Raw genomic sequence first — 9,927 nt, forward strand, 5'->3', positions numbered from 1 at the left:
ATTATAGACTGATCATTTCTTTGTCAGTGGGCAAATATACAAAATCACTTTTCCCCACTGTATATTCGTTTCATATTTACACAGATTTCAGTCCGAAGCAAGTGCAGCACTGAAGAGGGGGTCTGAAGTGACAAAAGGGGATGATGCTGTAGCGCAAAGAATGATGCAGATACTGAACAACTTACTAATGGCAGAATGTTAAATAGTATTACTAAACTAATTTAGAAATTTAAAATTACCAAAATGTTTAACACATTTTAGACCACCAGATATAAATGTCTTGCATAATTTCAGCAGTTACCATAATACAGTCCAGTTTCTGTACCACCACCACCAAATATAATTAATTGTTTATTTGTATAATTAATTGTCTGCTTTACTGCATGCTTGGTGTGTTTTACATGAACACACCACTTCAATAATGTAACACTAACTTTGACCTGTTTAAGAGATGCATAATTTCATGGCAAATTAATAAGTGTTCTGTGTTAATCATATTTTGCATTCCTCTTTGGATTTCCCAGCACATAACCATACCAATGCACATGCAGAAGCCAATGGAGATAATTGGAGGAATTGAGCCATTTTTGTTGTTATGGATTGCTATAGGTGATCGTCTTTAGGTGAGATGGCATTAATGCATTATCATGTTAACTTCAACAGCCCTAAATTCAACACAAGACCTTTTCTTCACGTAGAAATGATGGTCTGACATGTTTTTCACCAGATGGTGCAGATAATTGCTTTTATCAGCAGATACAGATTATTGACAGATATGATGGTGCTTCTCCAATTACAAGCATACAGTACATTTGTGTGTGAAGTTTACTAAAATACTATTATTAGTATTTTATATTATTAGTATTTTATATTATTATAAATAATATTTTTCTCATTCACTTCCCCTATCGAAGGAAGCAATGGAACGACAGACATCGCCTAGCTGTAAATGAGGGCATGTATTGCTGTATTATGCTAAAGAAATAAATCTCATAGTCATGTTTTACTGCAATATTGATTATATGACTTCTTTTTGTGCCATAGGAAGCAGGAAAAGTAGTGACTGAAGATGGAGATGGTCTTTGATTTTTTTGTCTTACTTTCAGAGATTATGTGCATTGCTTTCTTCAATTCTCTTATGTAAGATCTGGACAGAGTCAGACATAGGTTATTGAAACGGATCGTTTGTAATGACTGCTTTAATCGTGCTATTTTCAGACTGTGTAATAATCCATGTTCATGTGTGATGAGAAAGGACATGAAATATGGGGGATTTTTAACTTTTACCATCTTTAAGTTGAAGGAAAATGTAAAATATCTGGAATAACACCTTTTGCCTTTTTCCTAACAAAAGGAAGTTAGGAAAGCTGTAGTCGTTCACTGTTATAGCCAAAAAGGCTCATTTAAATTTGGTCAAACATTTCAGTAGATAGCCATATTCTTGTTACATTAATGCATGTGGTAAATGCTTTTATCCACTGCATTCAAGTTATACCTTTCACCAGTTAATACATTTCATGAGACTCGAACTCATCACACATTACTAGAGCTTGTTTTATTGTTTGAGCTACAAGAGCTTTGTTTGAGGTTAAAGTATGAATTTGTCAAAATAAGTGTTGCTAGTGTTATTTAGTGGTTGCAAAGCAATTGTTTAGTGGAAGATTTGGCTGTGTCTGCAGATGAGCTTTAGTCATAATGAAAGAATGCTATTAATACTGAAGAAAAATAAAGCATGAGACACCACAGCTCATGTCATGATTAAAGTTAGCACAACTGACTGAATAACAGATTAATCGTTACCTGAACATTTGTATGCAACAAGTTAAAATAATTGAGTGTTAAATAGCAATATTGTAAGTTAAAGGTCACATGCATGTCATAATATCCACCTTATTTTTACTATAAGAGCTGATGTGGCCATTTGTGTGACCAACTGGCCTGGCTTCTGGCGTCATCTGCTTTAACCATTTTTAGCTGCTGCTTGGTTTAAAAATGGTGATAAACACTCATTTTCACGTATTATCTTAATTTTGAACATTGTTTTTTTTAGCGCTCACATTGAGTTTAAGCTTGAAGTGTCTTTACATGAAGTAAATAAAACCAGTTCCCATTTTTAAAAAAGATAAAGGATTTCTTTGGTTTGATAAATTTATGGGTTCAAATAAGAACTTAAACACATTGTGTTCCAAGCTCTGTTAAGAGTATCAAAGCTTTCCATTTACATGTTACTGCAGTGTTGCATTCACAACACAATGTCCAATCAGAGGCGTTTAAGTTAAACAAACTTCAGAAACCACTCATGATCATAACTGAGTTTGTGTAAGAATGAGGTTAAGATTTGCACGTTTGTAAACCACGTAGATTATTTGAAGGTAGTCATGTCTAGTATTAATGAAAGCCATTTTTCCCCCTCCAATACTTGATAGTTTGAGTGATATTAAAAGTTTTTATTCCCAGAGATCATGTGCCAGGACCGTCCTGGGACGTTTACAGCTTCTTCACCCCTGATAAATCTGCATCCCTGGACAGTTAGATGCTTTAGTCTTCAGTGCTTGTCAGAATAAACATTGTGCAAAGATAAGAGATAAAATTTTAATTCAAAGTTAGACACCAACACGAGGATTCACACACTCCCGTTGCCAGTGGTTCATCTGGGCCTTACTCAGGGAGACTACAAGAAAATGGACAACAAATCACAGCTGGCACTGTAATGGATCATGAACGTCTGAGTGAATGAATGCACACAAACCCACCTTTCCATCGAAGCAGGTCTCTGTGCAAGGCGACCCCGAGGGCAAGCACACTTCAGTAGAGCACATGAAGTAAATCTGTTTTCAGGGAGAAACACGTCAACCACCAGCTTGTCTTTCCAAATCATGCTTCTGATTCGTGTGTTTGTGTAGTTACCTCCTCAGTCAGGTATTTTCTGGTGGACAAATCCATGAACTGAAAGGCTTTGATCTCAAAGCGACGCTGGTGCTGATTCTGAGGAAGATGTTTCGTATAAAGGATGGAGGTGCTGCCAGAGTCGAGAGGATTAGGGCATCTGCAGAATAAGTGCAAATACAAGCAGCAATGCTGAATAAAAGGACATCTGAGAAGAGCAAAACTTCTAACTTTACAGATTGTCAAATCAGCTTCATTGTTAAATGGGACTGTATAAAGCGCTATATAAATAAAGGTGACCATGAAGTTAATGCCATGAAAATAGTTGATATGCACTGAAATTAAAGGCTTTGAAGTTCAACAGGTAATTATGGAAACTGAAGTGTTAATGAGCTTAAAATATAAAAATACATACAAAATCAAATATGCCACAGTCTCTTACCCATCAAACAGCAGAATCAGGGCACTCCTGGCAGACCGTGGATAAGCCACACAGTAGTGAACTATGAGAGTCGCAGCAGGTTTTGGAGAATTCAGACGCAACTCCAGATACACAGGCTTCCCCAAAAGAACATGTAGGGGCCGATGACACAGAGGATAAAACTTAGTGAAAGTTTCATCTGCAGAAAGAAAAAAAAGGGGGGGGGGGGGGGGGTCAATTAAGCATCTCAAATAGTAAAGGCTATGACAGTATGGCATATTCTATTCCTACTCCGATTAACCAGAGAGACCTGGGCCCGTATTCACAAAACATCTTAAGGCTAAAAGTAGCTCATAACTCGATTTAGGAGAAAAGCATAAAAATAATGGGTGTCAGTCCTAAATCTTGGACTCCTACATTTTTGCTCTAGGAGTATTTTACAAAGCGTTTTAGCACTAAACTACACCGTTTAAAAAAAAAAAAAAAAAAAAAAAAAAGTAAAGTGTAGATAAACAGTGTAGCTCCTAAAATCTGTGAAACGTTAAGAGTACTGAAGTGGAGTCTTAAGTCATTAAGACCAAGCCACAAACTATCCTAAAATAGCTGTTGCTAGCAATCTGCTTCTGAACAGAAACATTTGATGACAATTAACTTTTAAAAAGGCATCAACTTTGGTTTTGGAGGTTATCCCAACTCCAGATTTTCCTTCGATTATATCCTTGTTCTCATTAACCATTTGGGGGGTGGGGGGGCAGTAGAAACAGCTGCTCGTGTCCAGTTTTTTATTAAACATTTGCATGTCTTACTATCAGCCATGATTATTCTACTGTTAATTAAAAGGCTGTTTATGTGCGTATCCGCTAATTGTTTTTGAGAAGCACACATGTAATAGGCTGACAATAAGCTGAACATATACTTGTTTAGTGACACTTAGCCTGCATTTTAAAATCTTTTAATTAACATTTATTTTTAAACCTTGATTTGAATATGATATCACGCTCTCTATGAATCAATCTGACAGACACTATTAGCTAATCACTGAGTGCATAGTTAATAAGCACTCTGACATCATCCATATCAACGAGGTAAGCCCCGCCCCCTTTACTCTGAGCTCTATTCCCTAGTACAAGTTGGTCTCCACAGCAGGTTTTAGGAGAAAACTTAGCTAAAAACTTTCTGCCATTTAGGAGAACTCTTAGCGGTAAGAGAAAATGTTTTGTGAATGCGGGCCCAGCTTGACACAGCTATTGAAGTTTACCCATAGAAATTAAAAGTTGAACTCCAAACCGTCCTTCAGACTGCAGGGATGGAGGCAGACTGGGACTCATGACCATGTATCCTGCACTCGCCAGCACGGATCCACCAAACATGGGAGAGGCTGCAACCCTCCGGTAGCGGCATTCAACCATCAGTCTCCGGAGCACAACAAAAGACCGAGGAGGAAAAATAAGAGACATATCGGCAGCAGCTGATCAGCAGTTGAACATATTCAACAGCAGCCTGTAAGATTATGAACACTTAAAAAAAATAAAATCCAACTTTCAAAACGTTCTACTAACAAATGCAAAAAAAGTAGCCGAACATTTTTTTAAAAGTTGTGTTTACCTTACTTAGATACTCAAGTATTTTGTTCATATGTTCAGATGACTCGATTTGTACAGTTGGGAAACATGAATAACATTTTACACTGAACAATACCGCACAAGTTCTCAGCATTGCTGCTTGAAAACATTGATAATATTTTAATAATAATTAACATTGATTTACATCTCACTGGGCTTATGCTGCTGCGGTCACTTAGCCGTCATGTGGATCAGAGTTCATATTTTTACTGATTTAACATTTGTTGATCCTCACTATGATTGAGAATCATGTGCATCTCATTGCAACTTAATACACTTGTCATATATCAGCATAAATGTTTGCCTTTAGTTAAGAGGCAGATACTGCCCATATTATACAGCAGACTTTGAAAAAGATAAATCTAAAAGAGAGTATTGTTAAAGAGGATTACCATTGCTAAATCTTTAGTTGATTTGACAGATCTTTTATATATAAAAAAAAACATTCATTAGATGAACCAAAGTTAAGGTTGCCTTACGAGTTAGGTCAATTATAATTATTTTTTTTTTTTTTACACAGCTTAGACTTGGAACAATATGTACGGATTAAAAAAAAAAAAAACACTATAAAACCAGGAACATGCAGTGAAAATGATCTAGCTTGTCCTTTTGCGGTCTTCAAAGAACACGTAAAAACCTGATAGGATTGTCCCTGGAGATCACGCCGTACTTCAGGTTGCGAACTTTGATGGTGGTCTGTACCTCAGCCAGGAAAATTATCGTCTCGCCAATGACCTGCAGAATTACAGCAGCTCTCCTCTTATTGCAATGAACGGAGTCAGTGTAGAGAAGAAGCGGACTCACAAAACACTCACGAAAGAACGTGTTCCACACTCAGTGACAGAAAACTTGAAGACGGCGAAGTCTTTGTTGGCGATAACAGGCTTGCAACTAGGCTTTCCAGCAACGATCAGTCTCATGGGGTTAACAGGGTTGTTTGCGAAATCATTATAAACAACAAACACAAAGCTCTTATCAGCAGTGCATTCTGGGAAAACAAGAGGGTTGAGACATTAAACAATTTGAAATGTAAAAAAAAAAAAAAAAAAAAAAAAAAAAAAACTAAGTTAAGCAGTAAACTAGTGCTTTCAAACGATTAATCGCATTCAAAATAAGTGTTTATTTGCACAATGTATGAGTACTGTATATAAATTCACATGCAGTATACATTTTGAAAATATTTACATTAAAATTATACATTTATATTTAAATATGTAAACAAATTCTCAAATATAGCCACGCATAAATACACAGTACACAAACATTATGTAAACAAATTGCGATTAATCATTTGACAGCACTACAGTAAACCATATCACATCCATGAAAATATACACTGGTACCTCAATATGCTTTCTCAGATTTGATGGCAAACTTTGGAGTCAGATATTTACGTCATGAAAGTTATAACTAAAGCCCAAATGTGCTTGTTGCATGAAAACAAACCTCACTGGTTCTCACAAAACAAATGCACGTTTGAGCTTCTGGTTTACCCATTTAATGCATGCAAGAAAATAAAAATGCAGAAAAGTATTTCAATTTGAAATAAAATTAAGGAATAAAAAGTGATGTTTTTTCCTCAGAAATGTAATCAAGTAAAAGTACAAGTACTTCAGTAATTTGGGGGATTTGTATTTATTCAAGTATTTTACACCCCTAAGAACGTGAGTGCATTAAGTGGACCGACCTAAAAACTGCAGCATTTGAGGTACGTATCTACTTCTGAAACAGCATATTCAGGAAACTTAAGTCTATTAAGGCAAGTCAGTCCACACAATGTTATGAGGACATACCATTCATGGGATAGTAGCAGACGGAGGTCTCTGCATCAAAACAGCATCCTTTAGCCAGACACCCGTCTTGCGTTATACCCGAGTCACCACACAACACTCTCTGATCGGCAGAGATGCTGCAGCCTTAAAAGAAAACACAGCTTACTTTGAGAAACACCAACACATCACGGCAATTTTGTATCTTATTTGGGCAAATTAGTGGCTAATTTGAATTCACAGGGTCTCATGTCAATCTGCGCAAAATCTTCTCCCTTAAAACCATACATTTTCATATGATACACATTTACCAATCGGTTGGAAAAGCACAGCAGTTTTAGAGCAGCAGTGAGCTGCGTGGGTTTGATGTTCACCTTCCGGGGTGGCGTCGTCGAACATCAGCAGGCCTGGAGCCGGCAGGGGAGGCGATGCCTGGGACGGTTGTGTCGGGGGGAGTTTTTCACAAACTGGCATCTGATCTGACTGCACATTCAGACGTTTTAGGGAAGCAGCGAGATGTTGGTTTGCATCACAAGTCACTGTAGCGATATCCAACTGTCCGGCTTCATCTGGATAGAGGACCCTCAGAGTGTAATGGCCATCCTAAAAAGACAAAACCATAAAAAAAATAAAAAAAAAAAGCGGTGCACTTTTTTTTTTTTTTTGAAGGAGAGAGGTTAAAATAAGTAGGCTTGTGAAATCAAATGAAAAAGGTCTCAGGTTTGGAACAAGTCATTACATTCTGATGAAACTATTTTCTTTGGAATACCATGCATAGGACCATGAATGTGTATAAAGTTAAACAGATTGTCTTTTTGTACAGGTTTGAAGAGACATGAGGGTGAGTAAAGGACTGTTGCTTTAATAACTGACTTGATGTTAAATTTAGGAGAAGAAATGAATCTAGTTAACTTGATTGCACAGATACTACTGAACTGAACGATGACTCTGAATTCAATGATGAACTGACTTTAACTGAAATTGAGGGTTTACTGTTGTCTTTTTGCATTATTGCAGTGCTAGGAAGGTTACTTTGGAAATATAATAGGTTACGGATCACCCCATTAAAAAAAATTAATAAGTAGTGTAACTTTTCAATTACTTTATAAAATGATTCACTTTATAATTTTCTAATGTTTTTAACTGTTAATCATTTTTTTAAACAAACCAGGCAAGGGCTAACCTTACAGTAGTACTCAGACTTATCACCACAAAACCAGACTTTGAGTTCATTCTGAGGTTAAATACAGATTTAAAATCATAACAAGAAATAGTTTAATAGCTGTGATAATGTTTTTGAAATCAAATCTTTGCATAGTTATGATAGGAAACATTGGCGTCTAACAATGCCTTGGAATTTAATTCCACTTTTTCTCAGTTAATAGACTACAATTACATTTTATAATTAAGTTACGCTCCGACACAATCTGTTTTGTTGAAAGTGCTATATACTGTACATAAGGGTGACTTGAGCTGAATGTCACCAAACTTCATTAAACTTAAAGTCTCCATAACTTCATTTATACCTCCAAGGTGACATGACAGCCAGAGTAGTCAACAACCAAAACATTATGACCGCGGTCCTGAGTCAGAGAGTATCCACAGGCCCCTGGGGCCCCGAGCACAGATTCAATTACCGAAGCTCCTGGAAATAATTATACATATTTTGATGGCAGGAATTGAAATGATAGTTAATATGCATGCATGAAAACAAACTGCTGAACAACTAGTAGGCTACTTACCCAAAATCTTAACCTGACTGAGAGACCCAGCTGGCAAGATCACGTTCATGGTCTCATTGTTACAGTAAACTGCCAGCTTTGAGTTCATCAGCTGTCCACGGTCTCGAGCAGCCACTTCTGAGTGATCAGCTTCACCATCAGAATAATCAGCATCTATGACTGAGAAAGGGTCTAAAGTAGAGACCGGCTTCGAACTCTGTGACAGAAGCAACTCAATGCAACACAAAACCAGCACTAATGCGTTCACGCCCTGCCCAGCCATGTGTGCCTCAAACCCAGCAGAGCACGGATCCAGAATAAACAGCAGCGATGCAGGACCCAGATCATTAAAGACTCAGTGAGGACTTCATTCATAACACCTGTCTCCTGCAGTTTGAGCTTGATTACCTCACGCTGAATATTAATTAGGTCACGTGACAAAAAAGCCAGAGCCTTTGAAAAAACGCCCGACTTCACGAGAGCTGTCCACAGTCACCTGCACGAAGAAGAAGAAGAACTGAAGTATTCAACCAGGTCTTAAATGCTGTTCGCCACCTGCTTCACACAAATAATTAGGCTATATTTTATGAATGTCTTAAAAAACATACAGAGAATATATTATTTAAATAATTAACATAATTAACAAATAACACACACACACACACACACTTAAATATACCAAAACGAACTTTTGTTTTAGTATGTGCCATTTTGAACAAATGTGTTTCCAAAATATTTTCTTTCCTCCAAATGATTTGCATATTCCTAAATTATTAGCGCTTTACTAAGAATCCCTTTGGTGAATTATATAACAACTATACGAGTCTCTTTAATTTTAAGACTTTTGAGAATTTCTATTTTATTTATTTATCTTTTCTTGCAACCCCCTAACTGATTAAATAATGTTTTTGATCATTTTTTGTTGTTTAGTGTGCATGGACATTTATGTATGTCTAGTGATTTAATGATATGAAAAGTGTGTATATTTTCATATGCATATGACCCTGGACCATAAGGTGTCATAAGGGTCCATTTTTCAAAATTGAGATTTATACATCATCTGAATAAATAATCTTTCCATTGATGTATGGTTTGTTAGGATCGGACAATATTGGCTGAGATCAACTATCTGAAAATCTGGAATCTGAGGGTGCAAAAAAATCAAAAATCAAATAAACATTCTAAATATTGAGAAAATCGCCTTTAAAGTTGTCCAAATGAAGTTCTTAGCAATGCATATTACTAATCAAAAATTAAGTTTTGATATATTTACAGTAGGACATTTACAAAATATCTTCATGGAACATGATCTTTAATTAATGTAGCTACTAATGATTTTTGGTATAAAATAAAAATCAATAATTTTGACCCATACAATGTATTTTTGGCTACTGCTACAAACATATTATTGTTCCCCGCTTGAGTTCGTAAACTGGTGTTCTATAGAAACTAAGGAAGTGTGTTCTGCGCCTGTCCAGTAAGTGGCGTTGTGTCGCGCAGCCGCTCTC

At 36.5% G+C, this 9,927-nt stretch overlaps 1 protein-coding gene across 1 annotated transcript; it reads right to left on the reverse strand.

Annotated features, from left to right (window-relative positions):
• Positions 1-2,579: 2,579 nt before the first annotated feature.
• On the reverse strand, positions 2,580-7,347 carry LOC306847650 (zona pellucida sperm-binding protein 4). The gene is made up of 9 exons (XM_079381714.1): positions 7,073-7,347; positions 6,723-6,845; positions 5,745-5,917; positions 5,567-5,664; positions 4,566-4,720; positions 3,329-3,506; positions 2,908-3,046; positions 2,754-2,828; positions 2,580-2,671 (listed from the first exon to the last, which is right to left on the reverse strand). Exons 1-9 carry the CDS (start codon positions 7,170-7,172, stop codon positions 2,663-2,665), a joined length of 1,050 nt encoding a protein of 349 aa, XP_079237840.1. The 5' UTR covers positions 7,173-7,347; the 3' UTR covers positions 2,580-2,662.
• Between the last annotated feature and the right edge of the window lie 2,580 nt (positions 7,348-9,927).

The sequence above is a fragment of the Barbus barbus genome (assembly GCF_936440315.1).
Source record: "Barbus barbus genome assembly, chromosome: 27".
Lineage (NCBI taxonomy): Eukaryota > Metazoa > Chordata > Actinopteri > Cypriniformes > Cyprinidae > Barbus > Barbus barbus.